Consider the following 22,925-nt stretch of genomic DNA (forward strand, 5'->3'; position numbering starts at 1 on the left):
ACAGCAGACGCACGAACGCGTAATATATTATAATATAATTATAGTAATCAATTTAAAACACAAATATAATTTTGTCGTTTTTTCTTTCGATTTTCTGGAAAAATTATAATTCTTAAAAAATGTGAGCATATGGGAGAGAGTCGAGACGATTGGAGTGTTTTACATAATTGTGCATGTATAATTTTTATCTTTTTTTCTCATTTTTTTTGTTTTTTTTTTGTTATTTCTTTTGACATTTTCAGTTTTACACAATCAGCAGCAGGTGTGGGCGAATATGTCAAAGGATGGGGGGGGGAGGTTCGTGTGTTTTACAGATAATGATTTTGAGCATGGACGTATATAAATGAAAATATAAAACAAAATCTTTTTCCTTTTTTAAAACATCCTTTGACCTTATTAAGAGAGAGAATGACGCCACCCACGATAGTTTTATACGTTCAATAGAATTTTATACAATTTGTCTGCCGTGTTGTGTGTATAATATAATATAATCGTCGTATCAAAAAGGAATAATTTAATCGGGACGGGGGAGTGTGTATATAATAAGTCGTGGTGATGTAGTAACATATGTACAAAATAGCTAGATTCGCCAAAAGAAAAAGGGGGTTTCTTTTAAATGATAAGAATACATTTCGTATATAGTATAGCGCCACAATAGATATATATTTATATATATTAGTATCGATATTATATAGAATATGTAAATCGCGCGACCACGTATCGTCCGAACTTGGAGACATTTATCGATTTCGTCGAATCGAAATTGATCAAGAACTTGTGTGTTTCATCAGCAGCAACCATTGTACATATATATCCACCAGTATATACGTATAATATATAGCGGATGCATTATATAATATTTATGTACAGCATTATGCGGCATTATGTAATAATATGTCAATTTATATAATTTATTGATTTCTTTTTATTGTCTCATGTGTGTGCTGGAATGTCTGGGTTTGTTGTTTTGTAAAGAAGCCAACTGAGAAGAATAGAGATCAAAGCCTTAGCATTGATGCTGGGCGATGCTGGTCTATATAATAGAAAATGTCAAAAGGTTGAAAGTTCAACTGCGTGTTGTTGTTGTTGTTATTTCCATCGCCCCCGCTAGCAGCACAGCGATCATCCACTTGTGTGTCGGAATAGAAAAGGAAGAGACAATGGCATCATCGTCGGCGAATATAAGAGAGAGAGAATCGATTGACAAAAGAATGTCATGTGTACAAGAAAATGGAATCACAAAATAAAAAGAGAGAGAAAAACGCCCGCGGAGAGAGGAGGAGGATAGAAGAAGAATTGGCTCTTTTGACGGTGTATACATGCTGCAGGAGAAAACAACTCGATTTGGGTGTGATGGAAAAACGCGGGCGATCGATTGCTGGTGATGTGTGTAGAGAGAGAGAGAAAATAAGAGGGGCCCTGCTGGTGAGCAATCGGAAAGAGTTTGATCGAACGCTGCTGTGCTGCTGGCGCGATCCTCGTGTGTGAGCTAAAAATAAAAGAGCGAGGATGAGATGATCGACAAAGCAATATAGATATAATAGTGTAGCTCTTTTTCTTCTATATAACTCCCCATCGCCGAAGAAAATAAAGGAGATGTATATAGAAGAATGCTATGGATGATGATGGAGGAGAGAGATCGCAACTAAGCACACGCACAGAAATCGATCAGATATATTATATCTCTCAACAAGATTTCCCACTTTTCTTGTCTCTATTATACGAGGACGAGCTGATTGGGAATCAAAACTCGATCGAGACACACACAGCACAGCACTTGTACATATAATATATTGATTATAAGACGGCACAGTTTTGTAATAGATAGACAATTGTGTCTAATATAATTTTCTGGTGCAGTTATTGATGTCGTTTGATCTTTTAGCAGCTCAGCACGTGATAACACACACACAGCAGAGAAGAGTTTTTCCTTTCACTTTGATGGGTCGGCCGCTTTTCTATATGATATTATATAATAATAATAATAATCGATATTATTATTATTATTATCAGGATATTATTACATCAACCGCGGTTGATGAATTCGAGATCGTCTGCCACGACGTCGGAGATATGCAAGTAGATGATCCAGTACATGAGATTGAAGCAGATGAAGCAGACGGGGAAGACGACCCGCGAGTACTTGTCAATGTCGGACGGCGTGAAACCGTAGAGTTTGTTGAGATCCTTGCCCGGCGGGATCATGACGGCCGTCGCCTCCTCGTCGATCCTCGGACCGTTGATGATCATGGCGCCGCCGCCGCTGCTGTTGTTGACCATCGCCTGGCAGCCGACGGCAGACGGCGGCATCATCGGGTGCTGTTGGCCAGACGACGACGTCTCGTGGATCGGCATCGCCTTCCCGTGCGGACCCATCAGGAATCGCACCTCCTGCATTTTGTGTATAATAATTATAATATAACATTTAGATATAGGGCCAGAGCACGACGAGATTTCTTATATATTTATGCTGATGGCCAGCCAACAACAAACAGCATCCTATACACAAAAGGAAAGGGAGAAAAAACTGCCAACAAAAGATATATATATCCATCTTTCGCCCCTCGCCATTGTATGCTGCTGGGCTGCTGGTGCTGTATAATATATCATCGGCCGATTGTCTGGGCCAACCATCAGCACAGGTTTAATCGATCCTATAATAATAGCAGCATCACTTTTTTTTCCAAATAACAAACAGAAAATAGAAGGAGAGAGGCTATATAGAAAAGTCATCGTTATATAACATCATCATCGAGCAGCTTGTGCTGCTGCCAACAGCTGATTTTTCTTTAGATCGCTTTATAGATAAATAAAATAGATCGGGAATGATTTTAAACGTTTATATATTAGAGAGTTTGTTTCTCGCCTGTCAACCAACGGACTAAATTTTCGCAATGCAGAAAAAATCTTTTTTTGCCAAAAACTTATTTATTATAATAAATACATAGGCCTATAGACGACACCGCAATCCTTTTATCTTTATAAAGATATTTTCTTTGATATTCCTATGTCAAAGAAACTCTGTTGTAGGCTATTATATATAGCCTAAAACACATAAAAGACGACTATATTATTATTCGCGGTGCGATATATAAATATAAATCCTTTGATTCCACACGGTGTCGATATCGACACGTGGCATCGACATTGCCATATATATATATATAGGAATAGTATAAGCGAAACTGCAGCGCCAATCATCATCGCTCATTTCAGCATAGAACTACGAGAGAATCTCGCGGAAAATATATATATATTCGTACAGATCAAGATATTATTCGTGTGCTATATATAGCTTGCCATATAATACTGATGTGATGAGTCTCCCATATATTATACAAGCCCCCACGCGTTCTGATGTCATATTCATATAACATTTCACAGCATAATATATAAGAACATCACTGATTGCTAAAGATATATTCATCCAGCTGTGCGCGTGGGCTATGTATAATATCTCTATCTCCTATATATAGCAGCGTATACGCTGCTGGGACGAATTTGATTTCAATCGGTGTCTCTTCTACATCACATCTTGTATTAAAAGATCGAAATTGGAAATTCCTTTTGAATTGAAAAAATGATATGAATTGCAAATCGTGATGGAGGGACAACCTTTGTGTCATTCCAACCGTTTGGGCTCATCAGATTTCCTGGTATTTTGGATCTATTTGATGTCACCATCGAGCACAGTGATTAACATACATCGATTTATAGACTAGGCCTATATTATATTATCTTTATTAGAGAGAGGGGGAGGGTTATATATATCCTTTTCTAATATCTGCATCAAATGCAAATTGGTTCTAGACTATCGTCATCACAGCACTGGTGATGTGAGATTGTCTAAATGTATTATTATACAAGAGCTAGACTTGGCAGCAGCACCAGTGATGACGCCCATATAACAGCACTTGAGAGATGATGTTATATGTCTAAGAAAACATCAGTGTAACACTTTCGCAGAGAGAAATGACCCAGTCGACGTGCTGCATTACAGCACATTCATTTAACATTATATTATTCGCCATCTCCCCCCCCCCCCAGCATAATATACAACTCGTCGCCGAGGGTTGGAATCTATTCACATATAAATGTGTAGAACATCGCTTCATTCTGCCCCATCAGCGGCATCCAACGCAGCACAGCACCAGCGGCGCACAGCACATAGAAAACTGACTGCATAATCGAGCAGTTCCGCACACGAACACAGCAGCGCGGAAATATATAGATAATATACGGACGATGGATATTATACGCATTAGATATATGTATATATGCATGCCCAGCCAGCCAGACAAACCCAGCAGCAGCAGCGTATACATAGAATAATATATCTGACACTAATGTCATTTTATATTATTTCTTCTTTCCATTAGATGCTGCTGGGTTAAATATGAACAATTTAGACAAAAAATATATTTTCTGTCTAAAATGTTCACAAATATATTTGTGTATTATAAATAGACCTCATTTCGATTTGATTTCTTGGTTTAATGTATAATAATAGAGGAATTGTTATAGATTTTTACCGTCTGTCTGGGAGCGTGTTCCATCTCCGCAGAGTCTAAGGCCACCGTCACCGTCTTTTTCCGACTCTCCACCAACTTTTGCATCATTTGGTATTGGGTCTTGCGCAGCCGGATCCGCTTCTCCACGTAGCCCACCGTTGCGTACTCTATATACCCCAGCAAAACGACACACATTACAATCAAATATACAATACAATCCTATAAATTACAATTGATATGTGAATATATACATAAATAAAAGAATCGAAAAGAATAATGTTCAAATTCAAGATGCACAGCACCACACCCTTTTTTGATAGACTTTGATATATTATTGTAAAAATGAAATCACTGCGTGTATTATAGAGTAAGCTATATATATGATGCCATATAAAGTTAATGCGGAAATCCTATATATATCTATTGATGAAATATATTCCGGATAAAAAAGGAATATGTATAGAAAAGTATAAGGGCTATATACATATCCCACCACGGCATCCATCTACACACACACAATATCATATACTATATTTGCTGGTCTTTTGGGTTTTCTTTCTCTATACTATATGTGGATTAAATAAAAAAAAATATAAATCGGAAGAAGTTCTAGGCGGAAAAGGGAAGCCGGAAGTGCGGCTGATGATTCCAGTGATGAAAATAAAACATATATATCTTATTCTATAGCTCTATATAGAGAAATATATATCAAGATGATTCATCACTATGAATGAAACGCCACAAGGGAGTTGCCCACAGCTATAGCTAATATAAAATCATGTATAATTATTCTTGCTTGTGCTGATCTATATATTATATAATCAACCGGTCCTTTCAATATTATAGTATATCTTTATAGATAGCTGCTTGATGACGTGATATTGTTGTATACAGTCATCCCTGTAAGTTTCTTGAGCAGGCAAACTGCTCTATATGATTTTATTTCAAGTTGACGGAAGGTATAGCTTATAGGAAGCTTACTGTACTACCTCTCATTTTCGATCATTCTGGTGGGAAAGTTAAAGAGCGAAAGGAAGAGAATGATGGAAAAGCGCAAAATAAATCCAAAGAGGAGGAAAGGTATATGCTTTTTAGTATACCTTCCGTCAACTTGAAATAAAATCACATGGATAAATTCACCTGCTCAAGAAACGAACACGCGTGACTGTCTATAATTAAATAAATCAATAAAAAAAGGGAATAGCACGACTTACCGAGGAGAGAAGCAAAGACCATGACGAAACAGGTGCCGAGGAAGATGTCGATGGACTTGACGTAGGAGATCTTTGGCAAGGCAGCGTTGGTGGAGGACATGAGCGTCGTCATGGTCAGGACGGTGGTGACGCCAAGTGAAACCCGAGCCGGCGTGGCTTGCCTGTTGAGCCAGAAGGAAACCCACGAGATGATGACAATCAGACCGGACGGAATGTAAATCTGGATCAGGTAGTAGCCCATCGAGCGCACGAACTGGATCTCCAGCGACATTCGCGAATAGTTGCCTAATATTCACATCATTAGATGATTCAAATTAGATAGAATTCTAAGATGTTATATACCTGTGGTTAACATCTCGACTCGGTAACCCTGCCGATAGCCCAGCACGTGAAACTGCGGCAGCTGGACGTCAGGTGAAACGTCCACCGCCTTCTTACCACCCAGCCAGTGGTAAGTGATTTCAGACATGGCGAATCCAACTGTTTTAATCACATTCATTAATTATTTGGACACGATAATTATTATTTTATTTTCAAGAAAATAGCACTTACAACTTTCAATCTCGATGGAACATAACTGACGGTCCATTGGAAAGTATTGGAGATTCATCGGACAGGAGGCCGTGATTGTCAACCTATTAAATGATTATCAATTATAATAAATCGTCCTTTATTATATTAAATAGGAAAATGTCTTTATATTTGATTACCTGATGCTTCGATTGATTTCACCGAGATGGGTGATGCGCAGAAACTCGTTGGACGTCGTCGCCATGTGCAGGTAACTGGATTTCTCGTTGGCGAAAAACGTGTCCGGCACCCAAATGTTTTTCAGGTATTCCGTGCTCACCATGATCCTCTCCACGCCCGGCAGACGATCAAACGCTAAGCGGGGGTCCTTCCAGTACTGGCGGAAGTAGAAATCCGTCGTGAAATCCTGTCGCAAGACGCCATGGAAAATAAAATGAAAATTGAATTAAGTTCATTTTTCTATTGCTGCTGATGGACATGCCATCATATAATAAATGCAGCTCGTGTGTGTATATAATACACACAGACAGATATATGTATTAAAGCAATTGTTTTCTTTCCTTTTATTGTACTGTGTGTAGCCTATATATAGGTACAGAGCTCATGAATAAATCTCTGGATATCGTGGCAATCCATTTGCGCTGTGCTCTATAAACTTTATAGGACCCTCTGTGTGTGTGTGTGTGTCTAATACATACATGTATATAGAAGACTAGATAGATATAGGAAGTGACCGCCCATCCATCATCAGGAATACATCAGCTGGGTATGGGAAGCACAGCATATCGCACACACGATATTAATACCAAAAAAGGAAATCCATTTCTTCTAGGCCATTCTTTTCTATATATTCCCCTTTGCTGTTGGCCCACCTTGATTTCTTTGTGATGTAGGCCTTGTGCTTACTATATCAATATCGACCAGCACAGCACAGCACATACGTTTTTCTATATAGTATAAGGTGTATATTTATGTACACGAAAAAATCTATCCCCTTTTTGTTGGTTCTATTATTATATACGCAATGATGGATGGTTTATACGCTGTGATTGTGATTTATGATCAACTTTGGTTTGTGCCCGTTATATATAAGATGATTACATAAAGGTTTTAAAGCCAAAAGGAAAGAAATCAGGGAATATAAATATCTGATATTACGATCGACTTTGGAGCTGGCGAAATAAATGTTTGCTGCTGATTTTATTAAAGGGCTATATTATGGCAGCAGTTTAAATATAGGAAGAAAAAGCAGTCCATCAGCCTGCTATAGCCTAAAAGAGGCGCGGTCGTCGGCAATAATGTGCGTGTAACTACATCAACGTCACTCTCTCTATAGGATATACTATTTAGCTGTTAAGTGTGTGTGTGTGCATTAAGTTGCTGCTGCTGTATTGTGGGGGGGGGGGGGCATCTAGATGATTCAATCAAAGGCACGACTTTGTATTTATATAGCTCCTTTGGGAGAATGCCCAGCGCACAAGTACCATATATACAAACCATCAAGAATGCATTTGAAACATGTATCAGAAAATGGCCCTTTTTATTCTATAATTCAATTGAATTACATATTAAGGCCTATAGGCCTACATACATATTATAGGATTACATTAATATAGCACAGAGCCAACGTGCCAATTTTCAATTGTGTTTTGTATAGGCTGACCAGCAGCAGCAGCAGCACAGTCTATCTAAATATATATAAATGGCCTCTATTCGTCTTCATTTGGGTTTGGGCTGCGACTTTAATAGGACAGTAATGTGCCCATATAAACCCTCTGAGCAATATATAGATGCGGCTTTAGCTAGTAGGGTATACGTACACACACACATACAGATAAGATTGGGGTTGTATATATATATACTACGTTTAGCCTTTTCTACGGCCTTGGAGAAAATTGGAGAATACCGGCCAGCTTTCTCTGCGTGCGAGATTTTTGTATCAGAACAACTAGTTTTTATGCAGCCTGCGACCCAGCTCTATCCCATCGAGGCAAGAAATCTGGCCCTTCTTGCGACTTTCGGCAGTTTCTGCCATATTTTTACTACTGCGATTGCTAAATCTCCGGGTCTCATCCTAGCCCGTTTCTGGGCGCAAGCTCCTTCTCCTTTCTCGTCTTTGTTAGTCCCTTTTTCCCCATTACACGTGAAACATCTGATTAGGTCCACGCTATGGGATATCTGGAGCAATGAGTGGTCCTCCATACCGACTAATTTTAGTGCCAAAGCCTTCTTCCCAGTTGTGCGGTCTGCCAATGTGCTTCTTGAACGTAGAACTAATGCCACCTCTACCCAGCTTATCACCGGACACTGCTTCCTAAATTCTTATCTACACCGTTTTGGCCTCTCTCCTTCCGCTTCCTGCCTGTGTGGTGCCCCCTCCGAGACTATTCCACATTTCATTCTTCACTGCCCTATATTCTCATCTCTCAGATCAACCCTAGTCGATGTCGTCTCTTCCAGTGGTCATCCCTGGCCACCTCCTCTTCATATCTTTCCTCAGTGTAACCTTCTATGGAATGCCCTTACCGTTTTTGTTTCTCGCTCCAAACGCCTCATCCGCAAAAAACGCGTGTGGTGAGTGCCGTCTATGTTTGTTTTTGTTTGATTTTTTTCCTATAGGCCACCTGCACTTCCCAGTTTTTATCTGCCCGGTTTATTGTGGTTTGGGCCCACTGACTCCTGTCACTGGTGACCTCAGTCCGCCGACGGGTCAACGCTAAGTCTTTCGCCACTCTTGCGGAACGGCTCCCTTCGCAGACTGGTGCTGTGCAAACGGGATGCTGTCGCCGGCAATTTCGTGTGCGGAATTTTATTTTCTCTTAGTCCGTTTTAGCCTGTCATTCTCCATTCTCCTCTGTTGTCCGAGTGTTCGTTTTGTTCTTACTTTAATTTCTTGGCTTGTTCATCCACCTCCCTATCATCATTTTCTCTCATGGTCTCGTCTCTACATTTAACCCCGCCTCCTCTCTACCCTCGATTCTGCATCTATAAACGGTGATATGTCTTGAGGGGCTGTTTCCCGCCGCCACGGGTGGCCGCACCAACATATGCGGCTCCGGATCGGTAGGGACAGCAAGAGGGAAGGCGCGGTCTGTTTCCGTGATGCCACTCCCCGCCTCCTCTCTACTTTTGAGTCTGCACCTATAAACGGTGGTATGTCTCGAAAGGTCTTCTTCGCCATTTCGGGTGGCCGCACCACAACATGCGGCTCCGTGCTGGCGGGGAGGGCAAGAGGAGAGGCCGGTCGGATCTTTTCCAATAACTGAAGCCTGAGAGAGTGGATGCCAGTGCTTCCGTCCGTTAAGCCAAAATTTCCTCTGGTCGCTCTGTTTATATGCATCGTCCCTCCCCCTGACAGAGCAAACCCCACCACATGCCCGCACTAGTGCTGCCGTCAGGCCCAGCTCCCCTTTCGTATCGTACCTTTGCTATTTTGTGTCTCTTCCAACCCCCTTGTACATATGTAATTTTGTTAAATTGGACGTAATAAACTTGGGCAACACTCGGCCTCCGAGTCTCTGCCCAATTTAAACATTAAAAAAAATACTAGCTATATCGTGTTTCATTACAGACAGTTTTCGACCAAAGGAGAACGCCGCAAAGGCGACGATAAACACGAAGAGATCGACTTTCATCATGATATATATACACCACCACACAGCGTATAATATAGACCCTGTTTGTCTATTAGACGTTTAGTCTATAATATAGCCTACAAGAGCGATCTTGAATTTCAAAACCCAACATTGGTGCTGGGTCTGTGTTTGAACAGGACCCGCCAAAGGATCAGATCACCACCCCATCAATAATAAATTCCAGGTCTACATTTAATGCAATTTAAAAGTAAGTCTATATATCTAAATAGGCTTTTGGGTGTGTTGAATAATCTGTCAAATATAAGACCGATCTATTTATTCTTATAAAATGTAAAAGAAAGATCCAATATAAGGTATATATTATAGGCTCACACAGCATCCGGTGACCGGATACCGCCAGCAGCTCCCATATAGGCGACTATATACATTTCCCAATCAGAGCTCTTTTGTTTGTTCTCTCTGCTCTGCTAGATGTTATTTTTAGCCTATACGTTGATTGCGCTGAGGTTCAACCCCCCAAAGCATTTATATCAGTCAATTAATCTAAGGAATGTACATACAAGAACTAATGACAAAGTTCATTTATTTTTATAGAAAATAAAAAGAAAATAAAACGATTTAATTGTGCCGACAGAACAAACAACCGGCAGCTATATAATAATACACTGACGCACAAATTGTTAGACGTGTATAAATAAATTTGATATCCCCCGCCTTTATTTATTTGATATTGTTGTGTTCTATATATTTTTTGGCCGGTCGTATAATATCTAAAAGACACAAGATTTCACTCGCTACTACTGTGTCTCTCGCCCATCGGCCATAGCGGTTATATAGCGTGACGGAACGCGTCCGCCATAGCTCCAGCAACATCCAAGATCTTATACACATGTATACGTATAGTATATATACTGCTGGACGCGAGTTGGCCATTAAACAACTCCCAGCAGCAATCTCTCGCCCATCAGTTTGTCCGCCAGTTTCTCTATTCCAACTCATCAGCAGCAAAAGTCTTATATTTTTCTTTGGCTGCCCAGCAGCAACTATATATTTTTTCTTATACTATATCTGTCCATCTCTGTTTTGGTCCAGCAGTCCAAATAACGGCCAAAGATTTTATATTTCTAATATCAAATCATCAGTATGCTGGACCACACAGGCAGCAGCAGCAGCAGAGTTGTTGTTTGTGCTGCTTTGCTCTTTATACCCGCAAAAAGTTTGTTTTTTCTTTCTTATCTTTTAACTTTGATTCGTTCGCCTTTTATAGGACACACGGGGGAGGAGGACTGGAGTGCTAGCAGCAGCACATACACAAGGGTATGGGGATGTGCTGCTGCTGTTGATGGGCCCGGCGATGTATTGTCATTCTGCAGGAGCGGCCAAAGTGGCCCCACATGCATGCAACGTGCCGAATGAACGTGCCATTTGGAGCGGAAAGAAATCAAATCACACGAGTGCGCCATATAGCAGTAGCACAGCAACAAACCGGGCACGGCCAGCTAAAGCACAACAGCGAAAGGGAAAATCATCCCCTTCATTGCCTAAATGTGACGGCACCTATCGCGGTTATAATGCCATTGATGCCATTATTATAATATATTATAAATATACACAGTCATCAGCAGCAGAATATTCAGATCAAAATGATACAGAAATTAAAAGATATTATATAAGACGGATATTTATCAATTTACCATTTGAACTTCAGAGACGGAGCTGATGGAGATGATGAACATTGTGACGCCGACTTCGACCGGTGGCCCTGCACAGCACGAAAGAAAAGAAAAACCAAATCAATTAGTTTATAATATACTTTATAACATCAAACCTGGCCGTTTCATCTCGTTTAAAAACAATGAATATATTATACATATATCTGATGGAAAATATAAAGGGACGAATATTATATAAACATCAAAAGGAGAGCTGTCGTGCGCGTCGTGATATGCAAATCAAACACGCCAGAAAGATCAGAAGAAACATTCCATCACATAGCCCATTTCTTATAATAAATAAATTAAATATATATAATATCAAATGCCTTTGCTGCATGTCTTAATTATATTTCCTATCTTATATAAAATAGACGATAATCATAATCGTAACCTTATGTATAGCATCAGCACAGGCGAGTTGATACTATATTAAAAACCTTTCGACCAGAATATTTTGTGCCTTTTTTTTATTCTCTCTTTTATAGCCAAAACTTTTGTGATCCTCACATGATGCTGGTCGCATATAATGCAGCATCCAGAAGCATGTCTTTGAGCTATATCCATCTAAATGGAAGGGATCACCGAGTACAAACGAGCTGCAAGTAGGTGTGATTCATCTAGCCGTGATGTGATCCGCTTGAACGTTTGACATGTGTATACAAACAGGATTATATATACAGCACAAGATATATATATTTATACTAATACCGAGCGCAGCGCGTGCTGTAGATAATCACGTAATTTATATATAAATAAGGCCATCATCAACAGATATTTATCAGGATCAGCCAGGCAGAAAAGGATTTATTATATGTATTTTTGTTATATTTTCTTTATAATAACAATTCGTGTTTCTATTTAGATTATTTCTTTTTAAACATTATAATGGACTTGACTGCTGGTAATAAACACATGTAGGCCTATAGGCTATTATAATATTAATTGGCCAGGGGCTTGAATAATATTGCGTCTTTTAATAACTCTCGATTGATCCACATCACAGGCCAACATGTGCCAACAGACAAAATGGCAAATATTAATAGAGTCATTCTGGGAATGATTATATAAAAATCGCCCAAACGTTTCATCATTTCCCTTTTGTTTTAAATTTATTACATTTCTACAATATTCATCTAATACATATATATACTTTGCTGGGCCTTGTGTGTACACGTATAAACGCGGGCAAATAAGCTAGAGAGAAAGAGTGTATAGGACAGCGCAGAGTATCGATTTTGGCTCTGCCGTTTTGAGCTGCTGATGCTCCTATATAGTCTTTCGCTTTTGCGCTCGGGGCGATGTGGAGAGGGTCGTTTCTCCGCTGCCCTGGCCAATAACCTCACGTGTGGTGCGTCCTTTTAGATATATATATATATTCTGTGACCGGCCAGCACACGCACGCGACCGAATATCATCCACAGCGCACGGCATCACAGCATCAGCAGCCACGCCGGGATAAATCTAACCAATATATATCCGTGTGTGTGCAACTGTATAATACATACAGATGTCCGTCTACCCCGAGGGGAATTTCACACACAGCACAGCAGTGCATACATATAGATATAAATAGGGTGAGACATAATGATCGATTGTTTTATGTAGTATCGACCAATATTTTTTGGGTGGGGAAATCAGATAAATTCGAACGTGTTTGGTCGTCTAAATATGTAACCTATAAAAGACAATTTATATATATTATATATAAACTATCTACTGCGGGTGAAGGGGGGAATAAATCTTTGAATTTTGCGTGCAATTTGTCAAAGCAGCAGCACAACACTTTTTGAAAAAAGAAAAATTTAGTGATTTATGTATGTAGACATAGCACCCGGGCCTGTGCTGTGCTGTGTGTGTATATACCAACATGACAGCAGCAATCACGACTGTTATAAACGACCAATGTTTGGATACGTAATAGCAGCAGCACCGCAGAAGCTAGCGACTTTTCTATACAGCCTATTCTCTTTTTGTTTTTCTACATTTTCTGTACAAACAAAACGACGCCTCTTTTCCAAACATTCAACACTCAAATCCATTTACAATATATACAAAAGTGCTGGACATTTATAAGGAAGGAATAGGACAATCTGTTGGATCTATGTATAGTCGATATTATAAAAATTACATTAATCCATTATATTATGTGACACATTTCTCTGAAATAATGGCGACGTTTATAAGAATAAGAAGAAGGCTTTGTTTTGTATACTTATCTTTTCCTTATTGTCTTTTGGTTATAGAAATAAATAGGGAAAGTCGGTGCCTCTGCTGCTATGCACTGCTGCGTTATTTGATCAATATCTCCTGCCCGACTGTATATTTTATATATAAATATACGTCCTATTTATATACCAAACATCGCAGAAATAAGACCACAGCGACATGTATACTATAATAGAGCTGCATCACATTGCAATGCAACTTAAAGTTAATTTTTGGCGATTTTTGGAGCTGCTCTGTTTGTGTGTGTCTACTACATAATGCATATATTTAATCTATAGCCCATATATAAATATGAAACAGAGCTGGACGCATTTGTTCAACGAGACACAGGGCGCTATATAGCTCGTCGTTGCGTCATTTTCTCATTAGATATTTGGCTGCTGCTGCTGCTGCCCGCGGCTTAAACTTGATGGGCGCTAGCGGACTTTATATATGCAGTTGTGTGTGTGTATAAAGGGACGTCCTCAGCAGCTCCTTTCATGTTCTTGTGCTGTGTCTAATAATTCTCATCTATTCCTGGTATATAATAATTTATATATAAAACGACGACACTGTCTAAGATTTCCTCTTTGTCTTGTGCTGTGTCGCCCAGCAACAACAATGTGCTGCTACTGCTGTTGTTGTTGTTTTTCCCCAGCTCCTCTTTAAGTCTGCTGCGTAGATTCTCTTTGTGAACCAGCAAATGGATGCTGTGAAAGTGTCCAAGTGTCTCGTCACTTTTGATCTCTGCTGCAGCAGCCCAACCATCCAGCAGTCTAGGCTACTGCTGCTGCTGGGATTTATATATAATATTATACGCAACACAGCAGGACACAATTATATGTGACATATTAGAGAGAGAAATGTATGTACAAGATGATGATATATAATATATTGCCAGAGAGATATATTCAGCTGGCATTCAAATAATATGCGATTACGTAATGCAGATGAGGGGGACATTTTCTATATATATACGCATGCACTTATACCATGCCCCGGGCTGTATATAATATACACATGTCATAAATAGTCATCATCATCCACTTACCACCGTAATTAGGTCGGACGCGTTTGTCGTAGCCGCGCTGCAGCTTGTCCAGAATGGCCGTCACGTTGTTCTGGATCGAACTGAATATGTCGTCAAAGAGACATTCAAAAATGTGGAAATTCCATTAATTTAATATGTTATATGCATTTAATAGAGAAATGTATATTAGGCCTATGCAACAGAGAAATTGATTAATACGGATTAATGTATAAAATAAAACAGTTGCTGCGAAAAGAGATTGAAAATGTCGAAAAATACAATATAGTCTAGCTATAAGAGAAATAAAACATATATAAAAATATTGGACGAGCTATAGGCCTACACAGTACGAAAACAAAAGAAAAATAGATTTAGTTTCCGTGTTGTTTTGTGATGCGCACTTTCCTCGTGTGTGTGTAACTATATCTTTTACACATCCCCTTGGAAAACAAAACAAAAAATATATGAAAGAGAATATATAAGGAAAAGAGCGCGGTTGTAGGCCCTATAACACATCAGACAAGAAACAAACAAACAACATGGGGTTCCATATATATAGATATATATAGTCTAGTCTCTCTCAAAAGATGTCTATCTTTTATATGTGTGTGTATAGGCCATATGCATTTCTCTCTCTTTTATTTTATTTATTTTCCGTTGTTTTTTAATGACATCACACGATTGGCTGGACCCGTGAATGTAGCGGCCGCTCCTCTCCATACCTCACCCAGAAATGTGTGCGTTTGTGTCTGCTATTTCTATATACGGTAAGTGAAACAGACATAAGCATCAGTTGTGGCTTTGACAATAGACTTTCCAACAACCCAAAGGTTTTTCGACGTGACGACAAACGCATTCGGAAATGTTTCTGCTGGCCCAACAGCAGAAAACGCGAATTTCGTTGTTTTTTTCGGAATAAATCAGAAAATTATATAAGCAACAAAGAGAAAATCCGATTTGGCTCACACGTCAGACAGACTGAAAAAGAATATGCCCGAGAGAAATATCTATCTAACTATAGCAAATGTCTATTTTGATTTTATATATGTGTAGGCTAACATATTACGTGTGTATATATATAAGATCTAAATAGAGAGATGGATGTAGCTATACACACGCATTTCGGGTACAGGCATCGCGCGTCCGACAACATCTCATCCCTCAAGGCTTCCAGGAAGTAAACATATATATCACCGACGAGATTTCGACCTCTATACCCGCTAGCATTCAATAGCGCTATATTATATACATAACTGGCTGTATAGTACACGTAACATTTAGCTCTAGGCTCTCCACTTTAATGTTGAAATATAGGGGCAGCAACAGAAGCAAGTTATGTAGGTGTGTTTATATCTTCTATTACAAGTATTTATGCATAATATAACCTCAACTTTAATAGATTGCCATTAACACCGCTTTAAAACAATATGGGCTTTTTACAAATAACTCTAAATCAGAGTGCAATCTTTCAAGTGTTTTATAAATCATCGAATATTATCTATCGATCCATATAAAAGCTGCTGCTTGATATAATAAATATTAAATTGTGCATTTAGTCCGCGAGTGATTGATGTTGTTCTCGGTTGAGTCGACGTGCTGGTGCTGCTGCTGCCGTTATTCGATCACGCATAATCTAAAAGCCGCTCAATTATAACCAGCCAAGCACTTGATTCGATTGCCTGTTGTGCTGGCCAGCATCCCCTTTTTCTATATATATCATATTATTTAATACTAGGTATATAAATGTATTATTTATTCGCTCGGCATAGCAGCTCTAGCGCTTGTTGTGGCTTCTCCACACAGCGTGATTTAGGCCCTTTTCTTTCCCCATGCACTTGAAGATTATGCATTTATGTATAGAGTACTGTGTTCCCAGCAGCAGACACTTATAGCACAATCGGACGCCCAGGAGAGACGAACTCCTCCCCTAAACACACAGCATACACTTGTGTAATATCTACGCGTTTTCTTTATTTCTTTTCTTGAGATAATAGACTCGATGTCTATCAATATTATGTTATATATCAGCTAGGAATAAATAGTCGTCGTCCGTTTGTAGAGAAGACAGGAACAGCCAAAATAAAGCCGCTATATAGGCTGCAGCAGCATCGGCGAATGTTTTTCTAGAGCTAAAATAATAAAGAAAATCTATCCAATAAATAGGATAGAACCTTTATATTAGACGAAAGAGTCTAAAAGGGCGACTAACGAAGCGGCAATCGACAATTGGATTTCCAGGTTTATTTAGACATGGGCAAGCAGCAGCGCAGCAGCGAAACAAAAATATACAATCACGCCGGCGTTATATTCTATCTATCTTCTGCTGATGTTATTTATTCTATACCGGAAAATGTTTAAAGACGGACGAAGTGTTGTATAGATCTATATACGTAGGCTACATATAATATATTATATATAGCTGTGTGTGCTGGTGCCCATGACGGCGGAACAAATTTCACACAAAACATCACCGTGACAAGGGCAATTGACTGTGTGTGTGTCTATTATAACCCACACGCCCAGCATGCAGCAGCAGCTATCTAATATGCTATAGTAGAGAGAAACGTCGCTGCTGTGCTGTTGTTGTTGTTGCCATGACGAGCCAAACGATTTCATTTAGAATATCACGGCAGCACAGCAAATCCCAGGGTGCGAGAGCATTGATTTGCTGTTGCTGCTGGTAGATGATATAATATACATAACATTTAAAGTTCGAATTGATTTATTAGCTATAAACGACCGAATTCATTTCATATCTTGCATTATTTTAGATTTTTTTAGCTATTCATTTCGTAATACTAGGAAACTTGCACATAATAACGCCAGCATTAAACATACTTTATACAAAGGTTATTCCCAGGTGGATAAATAAAATGTGGCGTCACCAGAGCAACCGGAGCGCAGCACAGAACAGCGAACGAGTTATTTTCCGATTACCCTCGTTTCTCTTTGCTCTTGGCTTTCTTATATTAAAAACGTTGCCACGACGACTTCATATAGATATCACATTTAGCCTATACAACGTCATCAAATATACGTTTTATGCAGGCTATATAAGAGAGACTTTTCCCAATGCACATCATCACAGCATTGGTCGCTATACGATATTTATCAAAAGATTCATCACATCGTTTGACCTTTCTCCCTACTGTTTGAAGTGTGCTGCTCAAAATCTCTTGGCAACACTGCCCCCACCACCCTCTATTATAAAATACAAAAACATATTATATTTATCTAAAGATCAATATCGCCTTGTCTAAAGCACACAGCTCTACTGTATATATACAGGAGAGTATGATATATAGAGAGACTGGCAGATAGATTATAGCTCGTATTATATATGAAACGAATGGCTGTGAAGGGCATCGTATCAAAGTTTTCGGCGTGTTGACATTTGACGTCCACGGCAGACCGCACGGACGATACAGCATGTGCTTCTGCTGTACGTATGTATATCCCAGGAGGAGCAACAACATTGATTTCTATATTATGCTGCTACTGCTGCTGTGCTGTTGTTGGTGTTGCTGCATCGCGCAGAATATATATATATAACAGCTGCACACGTATTACACTCTTTTATAGAAAGAGCAAGAGAGATATATTATACTTGTGTATGTTTTTGTTTCGTTTGTAAGGGCGTCTCTCTTATTCCGTCAATAAAGCGATCTGTGCTGTTCTAGATATATAGATGCATAAATGGGGGTTGGACGAGTCTGCATGCTGTGATGTATATGCTACATCGTCACGTCATATCTAACTTTGTTCAATGCTGCCGGCCCCTTTTTGTTGGGCGACTATACTAGAGACACAAGAGGAGACGCAAACCGCGAAAAAGATGGCCACCATTAACCGCTGCGTGTGACCATCGTCATGTTGATGGCAAATACAACAGTATTGTAAATCAATGTGTTGTATATAGCCTCCGGGTGGTGTATTACTATATGGATTTCCAATCGCTATACATATATAATGAATTCACACAGCAGGCTTTGCGCTATAGCTGTGTGTACATCGTTTAAAGTTGTACAAAGTTTATGAAATGAATCTCATATCGATCCGCTGTTGCATGACACCCAAAAGATCGCAGACACTTTGACCTTTATACAGCAGGGCCTGCTGTGTAAACACACATACACTCTCGTCCTTTTTTAGGCTACATATTTGTAGCTGGTATACAAATTCGTCTTTGTACACCTTTTGTACACCTTTTGTATATACTGTAAAGGAAAAAACGATTTGTACGCCTCCTTTACAAGTATGCAAATTAGGTTTTTTCGAGTTTTTCACTTTTAGCGAAAGGAAGAGACCCAAAAATCTTTTTTTCTCTCTTCGTTTCTTCGTTTCTCTCCCATCCCTAACCGCCCTAATCTCAAGTTCTTTCTTGAAAAGCCGCGCGATGGAAATCCATAATGGCGGCTAAAAACAAAAAATGTTTCTAAGTCCCATCACCGAAATTCAATGGTGCTTTTAGATGAACACTCGATAAGATGTTGGCTTAATAATATATTGTTAGCAAGCTCTTTAATTCAACAATGACTGCAATCAATAGCAATCTTGAAATTAGAAGTTTCTTTCTCTGCCCTAAGAATTAATTGGTATTATAAGCTTCCCTACTTTTTATCAATAGCTGGTGGCACATCGGATAAATACTGGCTTGTAAATCAGAGGTTCCGGGTTCGACTCCCGATTAAAACAAATACGTTGATGGCAATCTGTGAAAGACTCTAAGAAAGACATAATTACAGAATGAGAAGGAGAAAAGGAGGAAAATATCAGATTAAATGAAGTAAAAGTAAATAGAGATAAAATAGAGGGAAGCAAAAAATTTTTTCCTTTCATTCTTGAAAGTGGGGGATGGGTGAGAAAAACGGTGGTCGCGCGAATTTGATAAAACAAAGACGTTATGACCTCGTGCCGGGTATACAAAAGGTGTACAAAAAAAATATGTACACCTTATGTACACCCGGGTGTACAAGCTTGTACCCACTTTCATTTAACACCAAGTATGTACACCCTTTGTACGCCCAAAAAGGACGAGAGTGTATCGTATACGTGCTCATCCATATATGTGTGGTTGCTCTGGGTTTTTGTATTTCCACGCATTCCAACTATTCACAACACCTGATGTGTGTGTCGAATTTCACGTTTGAATCGATACAGAAATATATATTTCTTTTATCCCTTTTTTCTTTGCTATACATATTTTCTACAACGAAGAGATATTCCAGCATATAGAAAAGGTCTCAAAAGAAACATGCCCAACGATCTTAATTGCGATAAATATACAGCAAACAAACATGTCAGTAGGCCTATTATATAATAGATAATAATACGTAATAACAATGGTGTACACATATAAATGTATAATAGCTGGGGTTCACCCAAACAATAGGCCTACTGTTATATATCCATCAGCAAACATTTAAATATATAGCCTACAGACCAACAGACGGGAGGATAAATATATTTTATAATATAATAGGTATATTTCTTTGAATCTAATATATTTTTCTGGATAAATGTTTTCTCATCTATTTATTCTAGGAATGTATAGTACATGTAATCAGCATACAGCAGGGAAACGGATGTGTGCATAAAGGATGACGTATAAGGCCGCGTTGCCTAGCAAAAAGAATATATTATAGATAAATCACCGTTTTTGTGCATCGCGCCGTCCATGTGCGAAAACTCAGTAGACATCATATTCATATCGCGCATTCAATATATAATTCTTTTTCGGTTATTTTCTTTTCTTTTTTTGTGGGGGGAGTGTAAGTCAACACATCAAATGTTATACCTAAAAATATTTCTTTTCTATACACATACAACTTGATTTGTATCGATTATTTCCAGTCTGGTGATCACACAACATCACCAACAGCTTCTTTACTATTAAACTCGTATTATGTCATAGTTTGGCAGCAATTTCATGTGAGCTATATTACATTTGTAGAATCTACATAATAATCGACATGTCTTTATTCTGAAAGATTTATATTCTTGTTTTATAAAAGGATTTATGATATGGGAATTTTTAAATATTTAAGATTGACAGCAGCATCTCTTCAGCTCTGCAGGGTAGAGTAGCTAATAACTTGTACCCATGCAAACAGGAGCATCACTCGTGCAAAGAAGAGATCTGCTGCTGCTGCTGCTGAATCAAATTGATAAGCCCGTATGAAAACGCCCCTTTGATTAATCACTGATAATTGAAGGATATTAGCTTGATTAATTATCCAATGATTATCGCCATCAAAATTGGGACATGATTATTACTGACTAAGCATAAATTTATCACTGAGAAATGAATGGTTTTTCATTGATTTTCAAATCATATATTCACTTACTTTTGACTGATTTAATGTGAAGTTTATTCAATGCTTTTTTATTGATTGATTTTTCAATGCTTGTATCCAATGACTATATAATTCAAAAGCTAAATTTTACTATACTAGTTTTCTTTCCCTACCAGTTTTGAACTCTCCTGTTGGCGGTTTTCCTTACCCTTGTTCTCCTTTTTTATTTTACTTTCTTACCTATTATCTGTTAGAATTAATTGTAGCACGGGTTGAAATTTTCCGTATCGGGACTTGAACCTTCGCAACTTTGAGTGGTAGCCAGACTCTATAACCAACTACCTATGACGTTGGACAATCGATAAATGTAGTCAGTTAAAGGATCTAAATCATACGTATCTATATCAGGCGTTGTGATAAACAATTTTTTTTCGAAGAAAAAGAAAAATGTGTTGGTGGTGTGTTTGGTATTTTTATAATCATTAAAAAACCTTTCACAAAATCATGAAATAACATATAAGAAAAATGCTAGAAATAGGATAGAGTCCAGTAACGAAATATTTGTCATTGCAAAATCAATTAGCGGATAGAAATTATAACCGAGCCCGAAACAAATCATTCATTTATCACTAGAAACATCATTATATTGTCATTTAGGATATTATCGTTTAAAGTAGGTCTCAAAATTATGGTATCTTCCTTCATATTTACGATGATTGCGCTGTTCGCCTAGGAGTCGCTTTCGCGTTAAACCAAGACTACCACCCGTCTTACCATCATCATATGAAGAAGATACCAACTGAAATCATATTCAGAGTTATTATCATTGATTCATATTTATAAGCCCCGATCTGGGATTGAACACGGTACCTTTCGATCCATAGGAGCGTGCGATAACCATTGGCCTATGGTTGCACATTCGATTCTATATTAACCATGTAGACAACGCCGTATGTTTCTTACATATGGAAATTCACCTTTAATATCATTGATTTCGACGCAACAAAATAATATAAGTCAATGATTCTTCATAAGAAGAACGTGAAAAGCATTCCAAAGGCCTTTCAGTGATAATTTATTGATATTTGAGAAATCATTTGTAATGGTATTTCATTCACTATGTTCACTATTTAGTAATAATCGGCAATAAAGTCAATGAACTATCAGGAAAATATTAATCGGGATAACTAATGATTTACATTGATAATCAGTGAAAATCAAATGATTCTGGAAATCCCAGTCGTGATATTTGTCAACTGTGCTAGGCTGCTAGCCACTGAAATATCATTAAAATTTATGTTGGGAAAACTTAGTGATTTAAACTGAGCAGTATTCAATCAATCAATAGAAATCACTGGATAAAAAATCATTCTCAGTGATAATTCTCAGTGGTAATCCATGAAATATCACTGAAATCTGAGGAAAGCTCAGTGATATGAACTGAGAAGTAATTATAAAAATCAATAGCAAGCTGTATAAAAATCATTATAAAATCAAAATTACCGTTTGGGACTCATTGAACAATCATTTATTAATCATTGGAATGATTTCTTAGTGATAAATAGATGCTGATTATTGATTTATAGGTGTCAATGAAGTATGGCAATAAAATGATAAGAAATTCAAAGGTTTACTGAAAATTACTGAAAATGTAAATATCAGTAGAAAATCAGTAATTTTTCAAAAGAAAATATTCCATGGATTTTTACGTTATGTTCATTGATTAGTTCAATGACTAAGTTAAGTTTAATCACTGCAAAATACTTCATTTTCTGGATCTAATGATAAACCAATGAGTTTTTTGGCTCATTGTTCTAATTTTTGAAA

General features: G+C 38.2%; 1 protein-coding gene across 2 annotated transcripts in view; it reads right to left on the bottom strand.

Annotated features, from left to right (window-relative positions):
* Positions 1-282: 282 nt before the first annotated feature.
* The window catches only part of LOC124349654 (gamma-aminobutyric acid receptor subunit beta-like), a 46,974-nt gene continuing 24,331 nt past the window's right edge, over positions 283-22,925 (bottom strand). For both annotated transcript variants that reach the window (XM_046800422.1, XM_046800423.1), the window contains 8 exons: positions 14,824-14,903; positions 11,547-11,614; positions 6,436-6,662; positions 6,278-6,360; positions 6,068-6,205; positions 5,726-6,010; positions 4,533-4,678; positions 283-2,391 (listed from right to left, as the gene is read on the bottom strand). In XM_046800422.1, coding sequence (XP_046656378.1) covers positions 2,026-2,391; positions 4,533-4,678; positions 5,726-6,010; positions 6,068-6,205; positions 6,278-6,360; positions 6,436-6,662; positions 11,547-11,614; positions 14,824-14,903 — 1,393 coding nt within the window. In that variant the 3' untranslated portion in view covers positions 283-2,025. The remainder of the gene's footprint in view (positions 2,392-4,532; positions 4,679-5,725; positions 6,011-6,067; positions 6,206-6,277; positions 6,361-6,435; positions 6,663-11,546; positions 11,615-14,823; positions 14,904-22,925) is intronic.

Source organism: Daphnia pulicaria, chromosome 7 (genome assembly GCF_021234035.1).
Source record: "Daphnia pulicaria isolate SC F1-1A chromosome 7, SC_F0-13Bv2, whole genome shotgun sequence".
Taxonomy (NCBI): domain Eukaryota; kingdom Metazoa; phylum Arthropoda; class Branchiopoda; order Diplostraca; family Daphniidae; genus Daphnia; species Daphnia pulicaria.